The 25,852-nt window shown below is 43.7% G+C and overlaps 1 protein-coding gene across 1 annotated transcript in view; it reads left to right on the top strand.

Moving 5' to 3' along the window:
- The window catches only part of LOC133250035 (serotransferrin-like), an 85,860-nt gene that overhangs the window by 8,119 nt on the left and 51,889 nt on the right, over positions 1-25,852 (top strand). The window contains 14 exon segments of the mRNA XM_061421207.1: positions 1,638-1,746; positions 2,490-2,666; positions 3,540-3,687; positions 4,458-4,513; positions 5,001-5,179; positions 5,873-6,050; positions 7,691-7,842; positions 10,143-10,233; positions 10,836-10,874; positions 12,214-12,369; positions 17,320-17,464; positions 19,174-19,238; positions 22,049-22,233; positions 23,434-23,624. Of these exon segments, the coding sequence (XP_061277191.1) occupies positions 1,638-1,746; positions 2,490-2,666; positions 3,540-3,687; positions 4,458-4,513; positions 5,001-5,179; positions 5,873-6,050; positions 7,691-7,842; positions 10,143-10,233; positions 10,836-10,874; positions 12,214-12,369; positions 17,320-17,464; positions 19,174-19,238; positions 22,049-22,233; positions 23,434-23,624 (1,871 nt within the window).

The raw sequence follows: 25,852 nt of genomic DNA, 5'->3' as shown, positions 1-25,852 counted from the left end.
TCCAGTGATTCCTGCCAAGATACTGGTGTCTGGGCCAAGAAAGCCCCAACCTCACTGCTTTAAGAAAAGCCCTGTTTTTTACTCATTTATTTTTATTCTGTGGTGGATGGGGTGGGTAAGGAAAGTCTCTGGAGGTTTCACCTACCTTTGGGATACCAAGAAAGCCATAAAGATTGCTTCATATAAGGAGTCTAGTTGTGGAATAAAAGAGTCCTTCACCAACATGCATGTTGCCATACATGCATGTTCAGTTGCCATACATGGCACTGAAATGAACACTTAAAAATGGTCAAATGATAAACCTTATGGTACATTATTTTATTACAATAAAACAACCAAAACAACTCCAACCATTGAAAGAAAAGTTTCAGCTAAACAAATATATATTTTGGCTTACATTTTTATTATATTTCATTTATAAATACTATTTTCTTGTTATTCACCTGTAACATGATGCAGATTATGGAATTATCTCCTTTGTAATTTAATTCATAAGAACTATATTTATGGAGTACTAGCAAGGGATTCAGGAAAAGTCATTTTGATTAAAGATGTTTGAAGCAAGGAAAAAAAGCAATAAAAATGTTATGAAGTGTCTATATAAAGATGATGCATCTCACTTCAAGAGAAAATAAATTCTAGACCTAGTGGGAAGGTATCTATAATACTTCAAGTGAAATATTGGTTTAAAGAAGAGAATTAGTAAAAGCAAAAACTAAAACCAAAACAAAGCAAAACAAAACCCAGAAAGTAACAGTGTAATGGAAGAAATAAACTCACACTGCGTGGATTCAAATCCCAGCTATATGACTTACTAGTTATGTGGTCTGGGGAGGTGATTTAAACTTTCTCTGCCTCTCTTTTTTAATGTGTAAGATGGAGCTGAGTTGGACAATGATGTCTGAGTAGTTGATTAAATGAACAATCAGCCATAATGGAACTAAACACTCATTAATGCTCATAATGAGCATTAAACAAGTCAGTTTAGAGCATAAGAATGAAGTTAAAGCCAGAGAAAGCTCCAGTCCCTGAACAAAAGACTCCTGTGGTTATATGGACCCAGGACAGGAAGGAAAAGTACTGAATTGCAGTGGAGAAGGATGTCTTCAAGTCTCCTCCTCCCCACTGAGAGTTCTCCACAGAGACATCTGAGGGCGATCTCAGCAGAAGGCCCAAGATAAAGAGGTTGGACCTGAACTTGAAATATAAATATGTGTAAAAGCATGGCTAGGCAGAGAGACTGCAGTCCTTGACTGCAGCTCCTTCAGAGCCCGTAGTGAATGGACTGCACCCAGTCTGGTGTTGGAGCTTTTCCCCAGGAGGCCTGCTGGCAAAGCCTCTGTAAGTTAGGTCAATTTTGAAAATCACAGTAGTTTTCTGGGCCAGTAGCTAGACTCCTCACCAGAAAAAAGAGAAAAATGATTCATTCCATCTTTGCAGGAATAAGGAAAATTGTGGCCAAAACCCCTCACCAGGGAAGCCGAGGTAACTGAAGCCCGTGGTGTTACGCAAGTTCTGGGCAAGCTGAGGGTTCGTCAGGTCTGAGAAGCACTACCAGCCACTTCCACACACCCAAGTATAGGTGGGCCTTTCTTGGAGGTAAGGGCTTCACTGAACTCTGGTTTGTTCTCTTTCAGAATAACGAAGCAGATGCTGTGACGTTGGATGGAGGTTTGGTGTATGAGGCAGGCCTGAAGCCCAACAACCTGAAGCCTGTGGTGGCAGAGTTCCATGGGACAAAAGACAGTAAGCTCTCCCTCGGACCCAGGAAGTAATTTGTAGCCCTTGTTCCCTCCTGGTAGATACTGGGTCTTGTCTCATTCAGGCAGGTAATGGAGATTAGCTACTTATGGGCTTTCCCCACTGGGGAGTGAGTGGGGAATGAGGGGCCCTGTCAACCACCATAGATACAACTCAAGGTCTCTGGGAGCTTTGGGCTGGTTGACGTCTGGTGCTCATGACACTGACCTGCTAGGCAGGCTGTGTGCAATGAACTGAACCATTAGGGTTTAGAATAAAGAGGAGTTCTCCAAGAACCACATGCAGGGGAGAGACCACACAGGAGCATGTACCTGGAGCCCCCACAGCCTTGGATCTCATCTGAGAGCAACTCAACTGTTCCTGGGTCTGTGTAAGGAACAAAAATACTTAGAGAAAGTTAGGAATGTGGCCTCTGTTGCCACAGTTCCAGTTTCCAGGGTACAGGCAGACACTCCCTGCAAGGCCAGGGTAGGCAAGAGCACTGGGGCATGCGTGCACATAGCTTCCTTGCTCCTGGGTGTGCCTGGAGAATTATTACAAATGTCTCTTCTGTGGTCCGTCCTTTCCCCTGTAAGCCTAGCAAGGCTTTTTCCAGTCCTCTTTAGGACCCAGTCCTTCATAAATGTTACCTCTGGGTACCCCTTCCCTGCTCAGGAGCCCAGTAGTAATGAACAATGCTTCTCTGGTGGGCAGGTTGAGAGTCATTCATCCACACTGTCCCTTCGCAGACCCACAAACTCACTATTATGCTGTGGCGGTGGTGAAGAAGGACACTGACTTCAAGCTGAATGAGCTCAGAGGCAAGAAGTCCTGCCACACAGGCCTCGGCAGGTCCGCTGGGTGGAACATCCCCATGGGCAGACTTTATAAGGAATTGCCTGATCCACAGGAATCAATTCAGAGAGGTAAGTGGGCCAGAGGGTGAGCACCCTCAGCAGGAATTTCTTCTTCAGATGCCCACACAGGCCACACCGGCATCACTCAGACATGGTTAGGTGATGATGTGTGATGGCTCTGGGAGTGGAGGTGGGAGATTACCCTGCTTCAAACGGGCAAATCTGCTGCATTAGCAGCTAATGGGGGCTGTCAAGAGTCCTTTTTACCTTGAAGCTCCTGAAATCCCACCAGAGGCTGTCCTGTGGAACTGGGGGAAGGGAACAAAGGGCTTCATTCAGGGTCAAGGCTCCTGGGCCCTTTTGTCCACTTCCCTGGGGTGCTTTCATGTCATGGCTGATGATTTCCCCATTCTGCTGGAGCTCTCCTAATGGCCATCTGCTGGCTATGAACTTGGCCTACACCTCTCTGAGTGGGTCCTCCATCTGGTCTTGGAGGCCAAGTCCAACGGGACACATAGGCCTATGCCAGTCTGGTTCTTGGGGAGGAGGTAGGAGGGAAGGGGTTAAATGTGTCCCGTTTTGAAAACCTTTAGTCTTGAAGAGAGGCTTCTCAGGTGGCCCTAGTGGTAAAGAACCTGCCTGCTACTCAAGAGACATGGGTTGAATCCCTGGGTCGGGAAGATCCCCTGGAGGAGGACATGGCAACCCATCCCACTACTCTTGCCTGGGAAATCCCATGAAGAGAGGAGCCTGGTGGGTTACAGTCCATGGGATTGTAAAGAGTTGGATATGACTGAGTGCAAACACACATTCATAAAGACAAGCTGTAACTGTGGGGGTGCTGGTTTTGTTTGGGTCTCTCTTGTGAGCCTGGACTGGGAGCTGTAGTTGCCTCTGGCCAGGCTGGCTCATGCCCTGTATTTCTGTCTCTGTATTGAGCAGCTGCGGCCAACTTCTTCTCTGCCAGCTGTGTCCCCTGTGCGGATCAATCATCATTTCCCAAACTCTGTCAACTGTGTGCGGGGAAAGGGACAGACAAGTGTGCCTGCTCCAACCACGAACCATACTTCGGCTACTCAGGGGCCTTTAAGTGAGTGAGACTGGCTGCTTCTCCATCCTGGCTCCTAAGTGTCCAGTGTCTTCAGATTGGGGGGCTTCCCTGACCCGTAGCAGAGCCCAGCCTGCAAAGGGGCATCCAGGGTACCTAATACCCTCCCAGGAACTCAGTGACACAGCTGGGATTCTCCAGGCCAGGCCAGTGCATACTCTCTTCATGAGACGTTGACAAGGAAGTCCCCTCCTGGGACCCTTTATGTCTCCCCAGAGTTTTCTCACTGGATTATGCAGAACCAGAAGTGACTGCCCTGGTGCCCAGGGTGCTCTGTGGTGACGGCCCTCTGCTCTCCATGGCATCTGTGTCACCTGCTCAGTGCCCTGGCCTCTCTCCTGCCTCCTCTCTTTGTTCCTGCACAGGCAGCTCATGTGGCTGATTTCTTGCTCCCTCTCCTCGCTTGGTTATATCCTAAAGTTTTAGAGCCAGCAAAGGGTCCCTCAAGAGACAGTATGCCTTTATCCTTCACCAGAAGTTTGAAAGCACTTCTCACTATTGAAATATCTTCAATACCTTTTTGATGCTTTGGGGCACATGGTGATAGCCCTCCGGCTCCTATGAGCTCACCCCACATCTCCTGATGCCCTGGGGATCAGCCCCTCCATGATGCTTCCTCAGCTGTGAGTCTCCATGGAGGCTTCCCCCAGGCACTATCCTTGTCCCAAGGCTGGACGGTGTGGTCAGACACTGGAGCCTGAGGAGAAGGGCCTGCCCTGCAAGAACCTCCCTAATGTGTCTCCTCTCTACAGATGTCTGATGGAGGGCGCTGGGGATGTGGCCTTTGTCAAGCACTCAACGGTATTCGGTAGGTGATAGGAGAAGAATCTGTAGACCTTTCAAGCAGAGGGCCTTCCTTTTCTTTATCTTCATGCTCAGGTGTCAGACGTGAGCATAATGCGTTTCTCCTTTCCCACTGCTGGGATGTTCACCTGTGAGGAGGTGTGTGCCCATAGGGTCCCCACCTGGACTCCTGGGCCTCATCCTATCATTCAGCTTACTGAATACCAGGCCAGTGTTGCAATAGCAAAGGAGCAGGAGCAGGTCTGGCTGACCTTATCCTGTAGTCGGCCTGAGGAGATGAAATTTCTTATGGGATGTGGGCCGTCACCCCTGCACGGGGCATCAGAAGCTTCTTGACCTACAACTGGCTATGGGATCTTGAACAAGTCAGTTTCCTTCTGGCCTTCACTGTTCGCTCTTGGCTTCTCCGCTCACACAGTTCTTGATTCAGTGAGGTTGCAAGGGAGAGGAGGGGGCACCTGCCATCGACTCATGTGGGCTTCCCTCCCCAGACAACCTGCCTAACCCAGAAGACAGGAAAAACTATGAGCTGCTCTGCGGGGACAACACCCGGAAGTCTGTAGATGATTACCAAGAATGCTACTTGGCAATGGTTCCTTCCCATGCGGTTGTGGCTCGAACTGTGGGCGGCAAGGAGGATGTGATCTGGGAACTTCTCAATCACGCCCAGGTATCAAATCCCCTATCGTCTCTCCTGCTTAGCAGTCCCTGCTTGGATTTGGGCATTTCCTTCACTCCCTCTCAGCCACTGTGGAAGTCATTCTGTGTTCAGGACATAGCAGGGACCATGCCACACACCATCCACTTGCATGAAGACACCCACCCAGTAAAGCCCTCTTGGAGTTACACATAGCCTAGTCCTGCATTGTCTTCTGCCAGACCCTTACATTCTGGGTCAGTGATATGAAGCTGCTCCTTCTTGCTGTCTTTCATTTCTCTCCCATTGGAAAGGAAATGGTCTCTTTTCCAAGGTCCCTTAGCCTGACAGAAAGGGAGTTGCACGCACAGCCAGCCTTCCTTTCCCAGAGTAGCAGAATGCCAGAACCGAGCCAGTTTCTCTTGTCCAACCCTCCCCTCTGTCCATCAAGGCAACCACACAGCCTCTGAAGTTTGAGTTTCTTACACCCAGTGAGCTATCATCCAACCAGGGAGACAGGCATAGAAAAAAGTTCAGGGTATCAAGTATTTGTTATATGGCCCAAAAGGGCTGTGAATGGAGAAGGTGCTGGGTGGGAAAGAGCAGGTCTGACTGCCCTCTCTCCTGGAATCTTGAAAATTTCACAGTTTTAATCTTTCTTTGGGCCCATTTTGCAGCATCTCTTGTTGCTGTAGCCATTCAGACCTGTGTTTTTACTACAAACAGGAACATTTTGGCAAAGATAAACCAAACAATTTCCAGCTTTTCCAATCCCCTCATGGGAAGGACCTGCTGTTTAAGGACTCTGCTGATGGGTTTCTAAAGATTCCTTCTAAGATGGATTTTGAGCTGTACTTGGGATATGAATATGTCACTGCTCTTCAGAATCTAAGAGAAAGTAAACGTAAGTATTCGGAAAGGATCATGTGGCTCTAGGAGTCTAATAACCTGGTGAGGGTGGGGACTGGAGAGTAGAGTCTTTCCAGGTACTGAACATTGCTCCCAACAATCCATCTGCCCTGCCTGTCCAGCCCAGTGTTAGACGGATGATAAATGACTGGCCATCATGAGATGGACCTGAACATCACCAAAGGACATTAAAGGAAATTCACACTTAAAATTATTCGTATTGGAAACCCTGTGGAGGCCAAGTAGTTAAGATTCTGTGCTTTCACTACAGAGAGCCCAAGTTCGATCCCTGGTTGGGTAACTAAGATCCCACAAGCCACAAGGCAGGCCCCCCCACCCAAAAAGAAGAAAATTTGCATTGATGCCAGTATTGCTTCCCTTGTATAAGCCAGGGCTCCACTACCCACTTGGTGAAGCCAATTAGCCTGGTACAAAGTAAGTCAAATAGAATGAAACTGCTACAAATAAGCACATCTGCGGCCAGTGCTGTGGTCACCATGTGCCATGGTGAAGCTGGAGCTTTAGACAGGTCAGTCCTCCTCCTGAATTTCCTTGGGTCATTAGAGGTGTGTTTGAACACTCGTTTATTCAACAGACATGTATTGACCATCTACTATTAATAGCTATAAACTGTGGAGAAGGCAATGGCACCCCACTCCAGTACTCTTGCCTGGAAAATCCCATGGATGGAGGAGTCTGGTAGGCTGCGGTCCATGGGGTCGCTAAGAGTCAGACACGACTAAACGACTTCACTTTCACTTTCCACTTTCATGCATTGGAGAAGGAAATGGCAACCCACTCCAGTGTTCTTGCCTAGAGAATCCCAGGGACGGGGGAGCGTGGTGGGCTGATGTCTATGGGGTTGCACAGAGTCGGACACGACTGAAGTGACTTAGCAGTAGCAGTGTGACATGCTGGGCATATAATGGTGAGGCAAAGATGTATTAGATTCTGTTGTCATAGAACTTTCAGACCAGTGGGGAAGAGAAATGTTGAAGGAATAGTCACTCCACTGAATGATCAATTGAAATGAGAGATTTTCTCAGCAGAAAGAAAACAAAAATCCAGAACAAAATATCATGGCTCTACAAGAGTGCAAAAACAAAGACAAACAGATCCAAGAATTGAGGTAAAGTTTCCCTGAGGAAATGCCTCTTGAGCCAGTCTGAAAGCTGGGTGGGTGTTTGTTTATTCAGCAAACATTTATCGCACTAACCATGAACCTGGCATTAAGGGTGCCATGGAGAACAAGACAGGCATGGCCCTCACCCTGGCCAAGCTTACGTTCTCCTGCAGGGAGCAGATAGTAAGCAATGAATAAATATACAACATCCGCTTGGATGGTTAAGTGCTATTTCTAAATGAGGAGAAAATAACCCCAGCCTGAAGTGATAGAGTGCCTTGGAGTTGGGAGGAGAGTGGACTTTTCAGAAGAAGTAATTTTAAGTTAAATATAAATGATAAGAAGCCATCCAAGGAACTGTTACTGCCTTTAGTTTCTAAGAGATTAATTCCTTGAATGGAATCTGTTTGTGTATTGCTAAAAAATCCCAGAGTCTTCCTGAAGACAGCAGCAAAATCAGCAAGCCACATCTGGGCCTCTTCTCATCGCTGGTTTTCTTGCTTATGTCCTAGCCCCGGACTCCTCAAAGGATGAGTGCATGGTGAAGTGGTGTGCAATTGGTCACCAGGAGAGGACAAAGTGTGATCGGTGGAGTGGGTTCAGTGGCGGGGCAATAGAGTGTGAAACAGCAGAGAACACTGAAGAGTGCATCGCCAAGATCATGGTACGTCCCTGCTGCCTCCACAGGGCAGCACGCCTGCCACTGCTGCCTACCTGTCCCCAAGGCTGAGCCAGCGTTCCTGGGAATTATATGAAAAGCAGCTTCCCAGGAACCTCACCCTCACTGTGGGATCCCAGCCCCACAGGATCCTCAGGACCTTTGAGCTTGTGAATCTGAAGGACTCCTAAGGGCTTGTTTCTTCCTAGTGTCAGAACTCTGTGGAGGGCGATCTGAGCTATGTCTACTTAGGGAGGCCAGACCTCAGAGTGAGTGTGCCTGAGACCCATGGTGTGCCGTGGCAAGTGTAACAAGGTCATGTTACTGTGCAAGCATGTAGAAGTTTAGCTTTGTTGCTCACAAGGGCATTCCACATTTGCTTTTAGAAGTGTTGAAAAACTGAAGGATATAAATAAGAAAATACATAAAAAGTAACCGTAACCTTATAAATCAGAAAAAATCCTGTTAACTGGGCTCATATCATGCATGAAATTTATTACCCTTTTCTCACCTAAGGTTATCTAGGGAGCTTTTTTCTTGTTTTCACAGAATGACTTGCTCCCATGTTCCCAAAGAAAAAATCATTTTTTGAAAACATGACCTTTTAAAATGTATTTTTTTTTAAAGAATATACACTATCCTGTTTACAGTGGTTTGTCTGGGGACCAAGTTTATGAGGAACTATCTCTTTCATTTCTTTTTTTCTCTTTTTTTTAATTCAAATTTTATTTTTCTTTTCTATTACGGTTTATTATAGGATACTGAATACAGTTTTCTGTGCTATACAACGGGACTTGCTGCTTCTCTAGTCTATGTATTAATACAATAGTTTGCATCTGCTAATCCCAAACTCCCAATCCATCCCTCCTCCAGCCCCTCCCCCTTGGCAACCACAGTCTGTCCTCTACGTCTGTGAGTCTGTCTCTGTCTTGTAGATAAATTCATTTGTGTCATATTTTAGATTCCACATATAAGTGATATCATATGGTATTTGTCCTTCTCTGAGTGACTTCATGTAGTATGATAATGTCTCAATCCATCCGTGTTGCTGCAAATGGCATTATTTTATTCTTTTTATGGCTGAGTAGTATTCCATTGTATATATGCACCACATCTTCTTCATCCATTCATCTTTTGGTGGACATTTAGGTTGCTTCCATGAAAACATGATGTTCTAACGTTGATAATTATTCCAGAGTGTGGGTGTGCTGTAATTTATTGAGCCATTTCCTTGCTATTGAGCATTAAGTCTGGTCCTGTCTCATTGCTATTATGAATCATACATGCATGATTTTGCCTACTTACACATTTTGCCCAAATAGTTTCCCACATATCTGATTGTTCCTTTAGGGTATATTCCTGAAAAGTATATTTCTAGGCCTAATGGGAAGCGTGGCAGTCTTATTGAATTAAGCATCTCTGAAATTTGGGGCTTATTAGCTCTATTCAGTTCAGTTCAGTTCAGTCGCTCAGTTGTGTCCAATTCTTTGAGACCCCACGGACTGCAGCATGCCAGGCGGAATTCCTAGTCTATCACCAACCCTTGGAGCTTGCTCAAACTCATGTCCATCAAGTCCAACCATCTCATCCTCTGTTGTCCTCTTCTCCTCTTGCCTTCAATCTTTCCCAGCATCAGGGTCTTTTCAAATGAGACAGTTCTTCACCTCAGATGGCCAAAGGATCGGAGTTTCAGCTTCAGCCTCAGTTCTTCTAATGAATATTCAGAACTGATTTCCTTTAGGATGGACTGGTTGGATCTCCTTGCAGTCCATGGGACTCTCAAGAGTCTTTTCCAATACTGCAGTTCAGTTCAGTTTGACTCCTTTGACCTTATTTTACTCATTCATTAAAGACCTTTTATTGACCAAGCACTGAAATAGCACTCAGCTAATGAGGTCAAGATTCAGGGCAAAGCACTCCATGCCACAGACACAGCCCTATGTCTCTGACTCCATTTGTTTGTCTTACAAATGAGAATTCTTGATGTCAGAAAGGTATTGTGAGTGTATCTGGAACAGCGTGTCCTATGAGAGGCCAAGGGGACTGAATGTGGGTCTTTGCTCCTGAAGAAACAAAGCAAATCATCCAGAGTTGATCATCAGTTCATCATGGTTTGGGTGAAAATGGGAGTGCCTTTTATTTTCCATGTCAGGTCTGCCTGACTGATCCTTTGGGGGTCCATTACCAGCGCCTTCTGTCTCTTCACAACCTGTGCTGGCAAGGTTGCTTCAAGGAAACAACCAGATGGGCACGTGGGACTGGAGAGGATCTCTTTTTACCTGCTGTGATGTGTTGTGTCTTTGCAGAAAGGAGAAGCTGATGCCATGAGCTTGGACGGAGGCTACCTCTACATAGCAGGCAAATGTGGCCTGGTGCCTGTCCTGGCAGAGAACTACAGTAAGTGGGAGGGGCAATGGTTCATTTCCTCTGGTAAAGAAAACAACCTGAGACAGGAGACAAAATCACAGCCTGATTCAGCCACAGGGAGCATAAAGCTCTTGCTTATTGAGCACCTCCTACTTGCTAAGCTCTGGGCTCCCTCATCTCTAGTCCCTTTGGTTACCTTGAAGGATGAGAATCTTCTACCGTACCTTCTACTGTACTCCAACAAGGGAGTTGGAGACTGCACTGGGAAGTTCTAGCTGAAAGTGACCCCTCTGCAGAGGACAGCTAGGTTCTCAGCTGGGATTCCTGGCAGATCTTCTTGCTTCCAAAGTCCGCACTTCTGTTGCCCTGGTGCAGGGATTCAAGTACAGTTAGCAGAGTTACACTATGGTCACAGGATAGATAAGAGTGCAAAAGTTGAAATTTAAAATTTTGGGCTAAATTCCAGAGGCCAGGGAGCTAAAGTGAGTTTGCATAATCCAGAGAGCCTGGACCTTTTGGGAATTGGTATATGTGGATAGTTTTCCTGGCTCTTATAATTCTGAGCTGCATATGGGGAAGACAATTTTCACTCTATACATGAGTGTTTAATGACTTTGTTTTTTCCTCTGCAGAAACTGAGGGTGAAAGTTGCAAGAACACACCAGAAAAAGGTGAGTTGGTATCAGTAATTTCATGAGTTTCCCATTGCTTTTGGGAAAGCATAGGCAAGTTTAAATTCAAATCAAAAGTAGATAAGAGACCAATTTTCAGAATCAAAAGAACCACAGGAGGAAAATAGTTGGCAAGATAATTACACTTGCCACACCCATGGGAATTCTCTTTTAATCCTATAAGATGTGACTTGTCGTCTTCTAAGGATGCATACAGGAACAACAGCTTAGAGAGATTACAAGTTGTCTAGACTCTGACATCCAACAAGAAAATACAGACCCTCCCACTACTGCTTTGCATTGCATGAGGACTGCAAAGTTATAAACAAGAGTTAGCACCAGCCCAGAAACCTTGCTGACATGTGCCTGGTAGGCCTGAGGGGAGAGGCTCACAAAGGAAGGTATCTAGAGACATGAAATTGCCCAGCCTCCCATCCAGGGCTAAGCCTAGAAACCCAGGCCAACCTGGCTGTCACCCAGGACTCTGGCTTGGGATGGATCTGGAAAGATGTGGCAAGAGCAAGACAGGAAATCTTATCAAAGATTTGGGCTCTGGGTCCCATGCTGAAGTCCCTGCAGGTCATTTCCAGCCATTAGTGTACAAATCTGTTCTCATCACTTTTTCCAGTTACAGCATCCCAGCCTCTTCCCATCATACTAGGAAGCAAGCTCTTTAGCCAAAAATAGAACCATTCTTAGTCAATGAGCAAAAAGATTTGTATCTTTTCTATTGGAAACAATTTCCTGAATTAATTAAATTGGAGAACTGAAATCACGAGTTTATATTCTATTCCCAGTTTTAAAGATCAGCATGTATTTACTGCCACTGATTGCAGCTAACTTGATTATGATAGTTTCACTTTGCATATTTATTTTGGTGCAAACCTTTATTCTCTTTATCGTAAAACATCTGACCAGAATAATAAACTTACAGTTTATTGCACATTTACTACTCTTTTCTAATAAAATTGTTAATGTTTAGAATGTTGGAGTTACATGTATCCTTCAGTATCCATTCCTCTGCTATTCCACAGTGGAGGGTGAGTTGCCGGTTTATGTCAGTAGCTTCAGGCATTTGGGGAAGTGTTGTCCATCATCATCCATTGCTCCAATGATTAAGTATTCTTACTGTTTTGTTTTTTTAAGTTCAGATTAATCTCCACCTCGTAGAATGACTTGTATCTCCCTTCAGTCGGTTATTAGGAAGACCCTTTCAAAGAGAGAAGGAATGATTAGGGATAATTTTATTCCATAGGATGATGGCTGGGTTTGACTGTAGACAGACACTCTGGAGGGTCCAGAGGTGTTAATACTCCCTTTTGGGGTGTCTTTCTTGTAGGGTATCTTGCTGTAGCTGTGGTTAAAACATCAGATGCTAATATCAACTGGAACAATCTGAAAGGCAAGAAGTCCTGCCACACTGCAGTAGACAGAACCGCTGGCTGGAACATCCCCATGGGTTTGCTCTACAGCAAGATTAATAACTGTAAATTTGGTGAGTGAGTTCTGGGAGTGTGCTCTTGTCAGAGTTGGGTGGAAAGAGGCGCACTGGCAAGAGTAGTATGGTACAAGAGGCCCTTGTTCTATGATAATACAATTTGGTTTAGTGAACTTCAAGGAAATAAAAGGAACAGCAGGACTGGGAGGTGGATCAGAACGGCTCTTCTCAGTTGCACATAATGGCTTAAGTGAACATATGTTTACTATTCTCTCTCATGAAAAAGACCAGAGACAGAAGTCCATGTTGGTATTGTCATTAGAAACCCAGGCTTCTCTGTCTTCCTGCTTTCCCATTCTCAGCATGAGGCCTCCATCTTCAAGGTTACCCATGGTTGCCATTACATCCATGATCCAGGCAACCTTAAGGAACAAGGAGCCTTGTTAGGAGGTAAAGGAGCCAATTAGGAGGTCTAACCCAATTACTCCAGCTAACTTCTCATTGCCCCTAACTTAGGTACATAGTCACAATTAGCTGTAAAAGGGGCTGGAAAATGCCATCTTTTATTTAGATTTTTATTCAAAAATTAAAAATAGAACTACTGTATGATCCAACAGTTTCACTTCTGGGTATTTACTAGAAAAAAACAAAAATACTAGCTCAAAAAGATATAAGCACCCATATGCTCACTGCAGCATTATTTACATAACAACACATAATATGTGAAGAACCTGTGTCCATCATGAATGAATGAACAAAGCAACTGTGGTTTGTAGGTATAGATAGAATATCATTCAGCCATAAAAGAGAAAGAAATCTTGCCACTTGCAACAACATGGGTGGACCTTGAGAATACTATGTGAAATAAGTGAAATAAAACAGGCAGAGAAAGACAAATGCCATTTGCTCTAATTTATACGTGGAATCTAAACAAAACAACCTGAGCTCACAGACGCAGAGAGCAGATTGGTGGTTGCCAGAGGCAGGGGTTGGGGATGGGCAAATTGAGTGAAGGTAGTCAAAAGGTATGAACTTTGGTTGTAAAATAAGTCATAGGGATATAATGCATATCCTGGTGACTATAGTTAATGCCATATTGCGTATTTGAAAGTTGCTAGGAGAGTAGCTGTTAAAAGTTCTCATCGCAAGAACAAAAATTTTAATGTGATGTACCATATTAAAAAATTGAATAATAAAAATCATATGAGCATCTCAATAGATGCAGAAAAAGCTTTTGATAAAATTCATCATCTATGCATAAATGCAAAAAGGCAAAATGGTTGTCTGAGGAGGCCTTACAAATAACTGAGAAAAGAAGAGAAGCAAAAGGCAAAGAAGAAAAGGAAAGATATACCCAACTTAATGCAGAATTCCAAAGAATAGCAAGGAAAGATAAGAAAGCCTTCTTAAGTGAACAATGCAAAGAAATAGAGGAAAACAATAGAATGGGAAAGACTAAAGATCTTTTCAAGAAAATTAGACACACTAAGGGAACATTTTATGCAAAGATGGGCACAATAAAGGACTGAAACAGTATGGACCTAACAGAAGCAGAAGATATTAAGAAGAGGTGGCAAGAATACACAGAAGAACTATACAAAAAAGATCTTCATGACCCAAATAACCACGATGGCCAAACATCTTGGAGTGTGAAGTCAAGTGGGCCTTAGGAAGCATCACTATGAACAAAGTCAGTGGAGGTAAAGGAATTCCATCTGAGCTATTTCAAATCCTAAAAGGTGATGCTGTTAAAGTACTGCACTCAATATGCCAGCAAATATGGAAAGCTCAGCAGTGGCCACAGGACTGGAAAAGGTCAGTTTTCATTCCAATCCCAAAGAAAGGCAATGCCAAAGAATGTTCAAACAACTGCACAATTGCACTCATTTCACAAGCTAACAAGATAATGTTCAAAATTCTCCAGGTAAGGCTTCAACAGTACATGAATGAAAAACTTCCAGATGTTCATGCTGGATTTAGAAAAGGCAGAGGAGCCAGAGATCAAATGGCCATCTGTTGTACCATAGAAAAAGCAAGAGAATTCCAGAAAAACATCTACTTCTGCTTTATTGACTATGCTAAGGCCTTTAACTGTGTAGATCATGACAAACTGTTGAAAATTCTTAAAGAGATAGGAATACCAGACCACCTGACCTGCCTCCTGGAAAACCTGTATGCAGGTCAAGAAGCAACAGTTAGAACTGGACATGCAACAATGGAGTGGTTCCAAATCGGGAAAGGAATATGTCAAGGCTGTATATAGTCACCTTGCTTATCTAAATTATATGCAGAGTACATCATGGGAAATGCCAGGCTGGATGAAGCACAAGCTGGAATCCAGATTGCCGGGAGAAATATCAATAACCTCAGATATGCAGGTGACACCACCCTAATGCCAGAAAGCGAAGAGGAACTAAAGAGCTTCTTGATGAAGGTAAAAGGGGAGAGTGGAAAAGTTGGTGTAAAGCTCAACATTCAAAAAACAAAGATCATGGCATCCGGTCCCATCACTTCATGGCAAATAAACGGGGAAACAATGGAAACAGTGAAAGATTTTATTTGGGGAGGCTGTAAAATCACTGCAGATGGTGACTGCAGCCACAAAATCAAAAGATGCTTGCTCCTTGGAAGAAAAGTTATAACAAACCTAGACAGTGTATTAAAAAGCAGAGACATATTTTGCCAATAAGGGTTCATATAGTCAAAGATATAGTTTTTCTAGTAGTCATGTATGGATATGAGAATTGAACCATAAAGAAGGCTGAACACTGAAAAATTGATGCTTTTGAGCTGTGGTATTGGAAAACACTTTGGAGAGTCCCTTGGACTGCAAGGAGAATCAAAACAGTCAATCCTAAAAGAAATCAGTCCTGAATATTCCTTAGAAGGACCAATGCTGAAGCTGAAGCTGAATCTCCAATACTTCGGGCACCTGATGTGAAGAGTCAATTCATTAAAAAAGACCCTGATGCTGGGAAAGACTGAAGGCAGAAGGAAAAGGAGACGACAGAGGATGGGATGGTTAGATGACATCACTGACTCAATGGACATGAGTTTGAGTAAGCTCCAGGAGATGGTGAAGGACAGGGAAGCCTGGAGTGCTGATAGTCCACAGGGTTGCAAAAATTCGGACAAAAATGAGCGACCAAACAACGAACAACAACAACAATCATCTATTTAAGATAAAGACTCTCCAGAAAGTGGGCATGAAGGGAACGTACCTCAACATAATAAAGACCGTATATGACAAAACGTACAGCTAAAATCATACTCAACAATGAAAAGCTAAAAGCATTCCCCAAGACAAGGATGTCTACTCTTACCACTTTTATTCAACATAGTTTTGGAAGTCCTAGACGAAAGGAAAAGAAATGTAACCCAGCAGCAGTATGCTGCTGCTGCTAAGTCGCTTCAGTCGTGTCCAACTCTATGTGACCCCATAGATGGCAGCCCACCAGGCTCCCCCGTCCATGGGATTCTCCAGTCAAGAACACTGGAGTGGGTTGCCATTTCCTTCTCCAATGCATGAAAGTGGAAAGTGAAAGTGAAGTCGCTCAGTTGTGTCTGACTCTTAGTGACCCCATGGACTGCAGCCCACTAGGCTCCTCTGTCCATGGGATTTTCCAGGCAAGAGTACTGGAGTGGGGTGCCATTGCCTTCTGACCCTGTATGCTGATAGATATTAACTAGACCTATTGTGGTGATCATTTCACAATATAGTCACAATAGTGAATCATGTTGTACACCTGAAATTAATATAACGTGTTTGGCACACTGCAGTCCAGGGGTCGCAAAGAGTTGGACACGACTGAGCAAGTAACACACACACATGTCAATTATATCTCAATATAAAATTAATGGAGAAAAAAATTAAGAGAAAAAACCCAACTTGATCTTTGTTACAGAGAAACAAGAGGAAATGGCCATTTGGCGGATGGCTACAAGCCGTGCCACAGAGCTTTCTAGGCAATATGGTGTAAGGGATTCTCAGGTCTCTTTAAGATCTTGGCAGCTTCAGCTCTTAGGCCCCTTTGAAGGGGTGGAAATCAGTTTGTTCTCTGTGTCCTCTGAATATCTTCAGGTGTGGCCTTAGTTCTACCTCCTAAAATCTGTGCATAAGTTCACCATGGATATGTTTCCTCCTGGTTCTTATTTACTTTAACTTCCTGAGTACTTTCCCCCTGCCATCTCCAAATATGTGTAGCAACTTTAAAAGGAGAGGCCTCTAAAGACAGAGCCAGGCAAGTCCTGTGTGTATTGGAGAGGAGGTTCAGATTCAGAGATGCAATCACACTTTTGCATTAACATGCTCTGTGACATCAGTTTGCCAGGAAGGTCGCTGAGGCGACTTTCAGGAGTTCTGTGCCCCACCAGCAAGGGCACCACATCTGCTCTCCTGAGCCTCCTGGCAGTTATACAGCCATGGGAGAGCAGCTGAGCTGTGAGTGAGATTTCCCCAGAATTTTCTTGAGTTTGGAGCTCTAAGTTCTGTTAAAAGCTCTTCTAATAAATATCAGAGGAAAGAAACACCTGAAAACAAATGGCACAACTCACGGAGTGAGACCTTCAATTTTACACCTGCTTCAGTCACCTTCCACATAATTTCCATCTCATCTCTCTTTAAGTAATGACACTATTGGGAGGCTGATGGAGTCTCCTCCACCTGAATTGTAATGGTTACTTACCATTTCCAGCCTCAGTGAAGTTTTCTTTCAGAGCCTGCTGCTGCTGCTAAGTCGCTTCAGTCGTGTCCGACTCTGTGCGACCCTGTAGACGGCAGCCCACCAGGCTCTGCTGTCCCTGGGATTCTCCAGGCAAGAACACTGGAGTGGGTTGCCATTGCCTCCTCTGCTTTCAGAGCCTAAGGCTGGCAAGTCTTGAGTTGATGGCAGGTCACATAATAAGCATGTTATACCTAACCTGGGCCATACACACCTGTCTTGTGTTAGATAAAGTCCACTCATACTGACTCAGGAAGAGCTGACTTTCTCTTGTCCTTCTGCACAGATGAATTTTTCAGCGCAGGTTGTGCACCTGGATCTCCGCGAAATTCCAGTCTCTGTGCTCTGTGCATTGGCTCAGAGAAGGGTACAGGAAAGGAGTGTGTTCCCAACAGCAATGAAAGATACTATGGCTATACAGGGGCTTTCAGGTGAGTCTTATAATCCTCATACAAAAATAATAATAACCCCAGCCCTGACAAGAGTTCCTTTTAGAAGCTCAGGTGAGATTCTTACATTCCTAGCCCATTAGTCCTGCATGTTAGGGTGGCATGTTTACAAACGTATGTAGAAGAAGCCTGTGTGAAGAGGCATCCAGGTCCCTCCAGGACACCGTCTCCGGAACTGGCTGTCATAGACAGCAAAGGCTGGTGGTATGGTGCAGGTCAGGAGTTCTCAATGGCGGCAGGTAGCGGGGGAGGGATTTGCCCTTCAGGGGACATTTGGCGGTGTCTGGAGACGTTTTTGATTATCAGTAGGGTTGAGGGGGTACAACTGGCAGCTAATTGGGAGAGGCTTATAAACATCCTACATGCACAGGGCAGCACCCTGCAACAAAGAATTATCTGGCCCCTAATGCCACTAGTGCCAGGTGAGGAAGCCCTACCGTAATTGAATAAACACAGGAGTCAAGCATTAGGCTCACACTCTTCCAATCATCTCTGGGGGGACCTATGACCACGGAAATATACAAAAGTAAAGTCCATGATTTCTACATCTTTGGTTACATCTCTGTTTCATGGAATTTTAATCATTTTTAAAGAGACACCTGTGCACTTTATGACCTTATTAGTTTTTAACTAACCTGTCTGACTTGGGCCTTTGCTACCCTGGTAGTTCATGAATCCATCAACTTCACAATGATGGTGGTATTCATAACTAAACTGCTCACTAGCAAAGGAAAAACAAAGATTATCTCAATTTTCTAGTTAGAACCACCTTGTGAGTTAGAATAAGAACAATTCACAGTCCACAAGTTTCGAATTTCATTAGTAGACTGTACATAAGGAATCACCTTGGTGGAAAACTGCTCCTCTAATATCTGTATTGATGCTTGGGAAAGGATGTAGACCTGTTAGAGAAAATGTGCTAGAGTTTAGAATTTAATATATAGAACTGCAACTGTGTAACTACAAAGTGTATCAGAGGTTTTGTTTTCTTTTTATTACTTATATTAGTAATATATGAGATTAGTGATCAAATGGGAGTCACAGTTGCTGATATCATGGCCAGCCCTGGATCTCTAAAGTGGCATAATACTCAGCCATAAAAAGGAATGAATTGGGTCATCTGTAGTGATGTGAATGAACCTAGTCTGTTATACAGAGTGAAGTAAGTCAGAATAAGAAAAACATACTGTTTTTTAACAATATTGTAAAAATTGTATATTGTATATTAATGCATATATATGGAATCCAGAAAAAGAGTACTGATGAACCTATTTGCAGGAGAAGAATAGAGATGCAAACATAGGGAACAGACTTGTGGGCACAGGGGGTAAGGAGAGGGTGAGACGAACTGGGATAATATTATTGACATATATATATATATTACCATATATAAAAATAGATAACTAGTGGGAAGTTGCTGTATAACACAGGAGCTCAGCTTGGTGCTCAGTGATGACCTAGAGGAGTGAGATGGGGGGTGGGAAGGAGGCTCAAGAGGGAGGAGATATATGAATATGTATAGCTGACTCACATCATTGTACAGCAGAAACTAGTGCAACATTGTAGAGCAATTATCATCTAATTAAAAATTAAACAAAAAAAAAACAACTTCAGATTATAAGATGGCCCTTCTGAATGACAGATGTAGCTCTGACCTCTTTCCTTCTCTCTCCCTGTCTGGGACTCCACAGGTGTCTGGTGGAGAGGGGAGACGTGGCCTTTGTGAAGGACCAGACTGTCATACAGAACACTGACGGTATGTGCACAACCCTTTGGCCCCATAAATCAGGGTCGTTGGCTCCCTTGTGTTCAGGATATCTTTGTGGAAGTGGTAGGGGCTCTTGTCAGGGTCCAGAGCTGTGATTCTCAACCTGTTTGTTCCCCGATGAGAGACGCATCCACTTGCATGGGCGGAATGGTGAGGACGGTGAGCTTCCCAGTGGCTCTGAAATCGCTCCTAGAAGCCTTCCCACAGGTGTAGGCACTGTGCCTTCTTTCCCCTAAAAACTCCTAAGAACAAAGACTTTTACATACTTACATTATAATCAGCAGGATCAGGAAATTTATACTAACGTGGTTTAATACTCATCACATCCACAGTCCCTATTCAAAATTAGTGAACTTATCACCCAAAGGCCCTTTATAACTATTTCTCATATTTCTAGGTCCAATATATATTTAACCATATTATAAATCCACTCGGAAAAACATACAAACAGTAGCACCCCTGTAAGAATAAGCACTGGGCTTATTCCTGGTGCTTATAACCAATGGCTTCTATAACCATTCTCCAAGAGGAGGAAGCATGGCCCCTCAGAAAAACAGCTGATTCTGGGGCTGGGGCAGGAAAAGTGTAAGGTGAACCAAAGAGCATCATGCTGAAGTGCTCAGAGAGATGGAATGTGTCAGAGCACATTGGAACTGTTGTGAAAGCCCTCCACTGGCCAGATCTGACATTTTGAGCATTACAAGAAATAATAACAGTAAGATTGAATAACCCATTGAATAGAATAAGAACACATGAGTCCATCCTGATTAAACGAATGAGTATAAGGGAAATATCTTCTTTATTGCAGAATGCTAATTACAGACATAGAAAAAGTCATGAAGTTAAACAACTATCGTTTGGCAACCAATATAGCAATAATCGATTCTAGCAAGGACCATCAATCAATGGGTACTAAAACTAGTGGGTGGATATTAGATGGCCATGACATTAAAAACAAGACAGCTGTTTTTTAAATGTTGGTAAGAATGAGCATTCCAGCTGCCTATGCTCTATCACTAACAGCTTACACCACCCCCTAGAGTCCAGGCAGTATTACTTCCCTCATAACCCTGTGTGTGTGTGTGTGTGTGTGTGTGTGTGTGTGTGTGTGCAGTCACTCAGTTATGTCCAATTTTTTGTGACCCTTTGGACTGTAGACCATCAGGCTCCTCTGTCCTTGGGATTCTCTGGGAAAGAATACTGGAGTGGGTTGCCATGCCCTCCTCCAGCGAATCTTCTTGACCTAGGAATTGAACCTGTGTCACTTATATCTCCTGCATTGGCAGGTTGATTTTTTACCACTAACCCACCTGGGAAGCCCTCCTCCCTTTACCCAACCTCAAATTTTTCCTCTAGTGCAGGACCAACTCCTCTAAGAAGCCTTCCCCAATGGCATACCTCCATCCTACAACAGAATCCTCTGTCCCCGTTGCTATCATTATTGAATTCATCACATTCTGTAATAAAATATGGTCACAGGGAGCTCTACTTTTTTCTTACATCTCAACACCAATCACAGTATAAGGTACGCAGAAGTTACTAAGTACTTACTTGAGGGAATATTGGTTTGGCTAATTTTCTTTCACCCCTCCTGTAACTTTTGCTTTTCCCTTTAAGAGCTGTCCTTTTCCTGCTGTCTGAGTGTTACCCTAGGCTGGTTCTTTGCCACTCCTTGATTTCTCTTTGTATCCTTCCAATAGGGCTCCCCTCTCTAGACCTCAGTTCTCTTTGCAAAGACTCCCAAAGCCTTAACCTTCTGAGGGGAATTTATAGAGGAGGCCTACCTCCCTATACACTCCCTACCTAAACACCATCCTAGGATCTCTGTTTGCCCTGTGGTCATGTTTATGTATGAAGTACGCTGATACTGCAACCTGAACCAGAATAAATCCAAACTCCTTACACTTCTCTCTTCACACAGCCTCGTCCCTATGGAGAACTTTGTTATAGGTCCCGTTAGTCAAGCCTAGATTAATCAATGTTGAAAGTGAATGCTGTAGAATTATACTGGGTTTCAAAGTCTTATTCCTTAAAACTATGTGGTGTTTTACAAATTAGCCACAGTAAACAAGCATTATTTTTACTGGAAAGAAAATTTTTTATCATGCCCTTCTAGATGCCCACTACCCCTAACCCAGACCAAATCACCTCCCTTCTCATTTTTCCTAATTGTCCTATTTGGAGCTCACACGTTAACATTGATTTCCATTCATTAAGTTCTCATAGACCAACCTTTCTTATTACCCAAGTGCCACACTAGGGCTTCCCGTAGTTGCTCAGCAATGAAGAATCCACCCGCAATGCAGCACACCCGAGTTTGATCCCTGGGTCAGGAAGATCGCCTGGAGAAGGAAATGGCAACCCACTCCAGCATTCTTACCTGGGAAATCCTACAGAGAGAGGAGCCTGGTGGGCTACAGTCCGTGGGGTTGCAAAGAGTTGGACACGACTGAGCGACTATACACACACATAGCCAGATGGTATAGCACAGATATTGTCAATCTGCTTAGAGGGTCATGTGCTTCCTACAGTGGAGTCTAAATGGAATTTGGAACTTAGCAGAAATGAAGATCCTTTTGAACATACATCATCCACAGAACGTGGTTCACTGTCCCTTGTCTGGCTGGGAAGACGGAAAGCAATGGCCCCAGGGAACTCCTGATAACTCTCTTCCTCTCCATATTAGTGAAACCTCTGCTGGCCACTGGGTCCAGCCCCCCTACATGCTAGTGGAGGGTGGTCACATCTCCCAGTGAGGGTGTTTTGATCTTTGGCTGATGCACCTTTTCTGAACCTAGGAAATAATAATGAAGCATGGGCAAAAGATCTGAAGAAGGAAAATTTTGAAGTACTATGCAAAGATGGCACCAGGAAACCTGTGACAGATGCTGAGAACTGCCACCTGGCCCGAGGCCCGAATCATGCTGTGGTCTCACGGAAAGATAAGGCAACTTGTGTGGAGAAAATATTAGACAAACAGCAGGTATGGACCAGCCAGGGACTCCAAACTGTTTTTATTGTGTGGGTATGGATTGTTGAGGGATTTCGCAGGCGAGGAGAAGCCCACACTCCTGTATTCTTTTCCTGGAAGTTAGAACTGGGAAAGTATGGATGGTGGACTGGATCTCCCAGACCTGCTCTACTCATATCTTCTGCTTGCTGGAAATCAGACCTCAACTGACACATGTGTTCCAGGGTCCAAGCATCTGCCTTCTAGCTCGACCCTGACCTTGTTCTGTGGTACCCTCATTTTACCCACTTCTGCCTTTTTTTTTTTTTTTTAATGAAGGCAACTAATCCTGTTTCCCAACTCTTTCTGGATACAAGTCATCAAATGTGGACTGTGTTTCTTTTGCTTAGACAGACTGAGAACCATTCCAAAAGGAAGAGAAACCCAGGAACCCTACCCTCAGGGAGATTGTCCTCTGGTGAAAACAACCAACCCAGGGCTGGCCCTGTGGGGAGAGGGGCTGTCTGAATATTTTAATCCTAAAGACCCTTCCACCCCTAGAGACCAACCTCCCCTCAGTGACAGCTTCCTGCCTGTTGATGCATCATTAGTTTTCTCCTTTTAAAAATGAAGATAGCATACCTTTGTGAGTCCTCTTAAGGTAAATGACACTAATAATGAGCATTTAATGAACATTTCCTAAGTGCTAGATAGAATGCTAAACTTTCTGTAATCATTATTTCATTTATAATCTTAGAAGATGTGGACAAGTCCAGGCTTTTATCAATTTAGGATCAAAGATGCAGCTGACAACTACCTGTACCAACCCCTCATTGGGTGGCTCTTATTTAATACCTTCTTGATAATACTACTTAAAAGGGAAATGTTTATGTCCTCTCATTTCCTGGAAGTCATCCCCAAGGCCATGGCCAATGAAGTGGGGAAGAGAGATCAGAGAAGTTAGCAGTGGGTGGGTGGGAGGGAGGGAATTCCCCAAGGAGATGGGACTAGGCTGGACCCTACAAAGGATTTCAGGGCCTCAGGGAAGCCTAGATTTGGGGCCCATATTCGTGTGAATGCCAAGGGAAGGATGTGGAAAGATCCCGAGGCATCCTCTGCAGCTTCCCTTTCTTCCCGGGGCTGGTTCCCAGCTTCCAGTTTCCTCCATCCCATCCATGTGTTCCCAGGGGCTCTTTTCCACAGGTCTTCATGTACTTTCTGTCCATTTGACAGGATGATTTTGGAAAATCTGTAACCGACTGCACGAGCAATTTTTGTTTATTCCGATCAAATTCCAAGGACCTTCTGTTCAGGGATGACACTAAATGTTTGGCTTCAATTGCGAAAAAAACATATGACTCCTACTTAGGGGATGACTACGTCAGAGCTATGACCAACCTGAGACAATGCTCAACCTCAAGTGAGTAGGAGGAACAGCATGGGGAACCTGCAAAGTGAATATGGCTGGGGTTCTGGGTGCTGGATTCAAAAGGAGGGGCAGACTGTAGTCACCAGGAGATGATCAGCTGACTAGATGAAATGAGGAGGGAACAATGCAACCTAGCATGTATGAAAGGCTACTTGTATGGGCAGATGGTAAGGGGACATGGGCTGACGGCACTGGACATGCAGAATTCCATGCTATTGCTTAGAAAAGGACGAGAGCTACGTGCCCGTGCCCACTGCTCTGCTCTGAACACCTTTTTTATACTGTGCTGTCTTGTTCAAAATGGTAGCCTCTAGCTACCTGTGGATATTTGCTGCTGCTAAGTCACTTCAGTTGTGTCCAACTCTGTGCGACCCCATAGACAGCCTCCTACCAGGCTCCTCTGTCCCTGGGATTCTCCAGGCAAGAACACTGGAGTGGGTTGCCATTTCCTTCTCCAATGCATGAAAGTGAAAAGTGAAAGTAAAGTCGCTCAGTCGTGTCCGACTCTTAGCGACCTCATGGACTGCAGCCTACCAGGCTCCTCCATCCATGGGATTTTCCAGGCAAGAGTACTGGAGTGGGGTGCCATTGCCTTCTCAGCTACTTGTACGGGCAGATGGTAAGGGGACATGGGCTGACGGCACTGGACATGCAGAATTCCATGCTATTGCTTAGAAAAGGAAGAGAGCTACATGCCCACTGCTCTGCTCTGAACACCTTTTTTATACTGTGCTGTCTTGTTCAAAATGGTAGCCTCTAGCTACCTGTGTATATTTAAATTTATATTATTAAACAAAATTTTAAATCAGTCACACCAGCCATAATTCAAGTGCTCAATAGATACCTGTGTCTCCACATAGATGAAAAAAGAGAACATTTCCAGCACTGCAGAGAGTTCTTTTACATGGTGCTGTTCTTGAGAGCTTGAATGGTGATAAGTACCAGCAACTTTAAAGTTGCTATACATACCACAGGCATACCTTGGAGATACTGCAGGTTCAGTTTCAGACCATTGCAATAAAAGAATATTGCAACAAAGCAACTCATATGAAGTTTTTGGTTTCCCAGTGCATATAAAAATTACATTTATACTACACTATAAAGTGTGCAATAGCATTGTCTAAAAAATGTCTAACAATGTACGTATCTTAATTAAAGATACTTTATTGCTAAAAAACCCTAACTATCCTCTGAGCCTTCATAATCTCTCTGCTGGTGGAGGGTCTTACCTCAATATTTATGACTGCTGACAGATCAACTGTGCCAGTTCCTTAAAATAAGACAACAATTAAGTTTGCCCCATCAATCGACTCTTTTTTTTTTTTTTAATCCTTGATGACTGGGTTTTAAACTTTATTTTCACAAATGATAAAAACTTTCTCTTGATTCTTCAGAGAATCAGAGATATGTTAAAAAATTGTACAGTTTAATTTAGATATTATAAATACCATTGGAAAAAATTTTAAAGGCTACTATTATTGAGATATTTGTATTATTTATTTATTTTTTATCCTAAACACAACCTATTTACTTATTTATTTTGCTTGCTGCATATCTATTTTTTAAAATTAGAATTCTAACATGCTTTTCATACTAAATCAAGCAAGTAGAATCAAAATGTCATAAATTTTTTAAATAGGCCAAAAGTTCATTATCACAATAGTAAAAGATGTTTACTAGTTTTCACAATGAATAGCCAGACACCCCCAAAAAATAAAAAGATAATTACAATTTCAAGTCATAATGGGAACATGATTAGCCTAACAATATATAATAATTACACATAATTTGATGGGTCAAGCAGAGTCATGTGGTAAATGGAAGTGCATACATGCACAAGTTTTCATCTGCCCAGCCAATTTATGTCTTTGGGTTGGTTTAATCTACTTAAAATTAAGGTAATTTTCGATATGTATGATTCTATTAACATTTTCTTAATTGTTCGGGATTTATTTTGTGTGGGTCTTTTCCTTGTCTTGTGTTTCCTGCCTAGAGAAGTTCCTTTAGCATTCATTATAAAGCTGGTTTGGTGGTGCTGAATTCTCTTAACTTTTGCTTGTTTGGAAAGCTTTTGATCTCTCTATCCGATCTGAAGAAGAGTCTTACTGGGCAGAGTATCTTGGTGGTAGGTTCTTCCCTTTCATCACTTTAAATATATCATGCCATTCCCTTCTGGCTTGTAGAGTTTCTGTTGAGAAATCAGCTGATAGCTTGATGAGAGTT

Source organism: Bos javanicus, chromosome 1 (assembly GCF_032452875.1).
Source record: "Bos javanicus breed banteng chromosome 1, ARS-OSU_banteng_1.0, whole genome shotgun sequence".
Taxonomy (NCBI): Eukaryota; Metazoa; Chordata; class Mammalia; order Artiodactyla; family Bovidae; genus Bos; species Bos javanicus.
The sequence above is the reverse complement of the archived record's forward strand: the minus strand, read 5'-3'. Positions and strand labels throughout refer to the sequence as shown.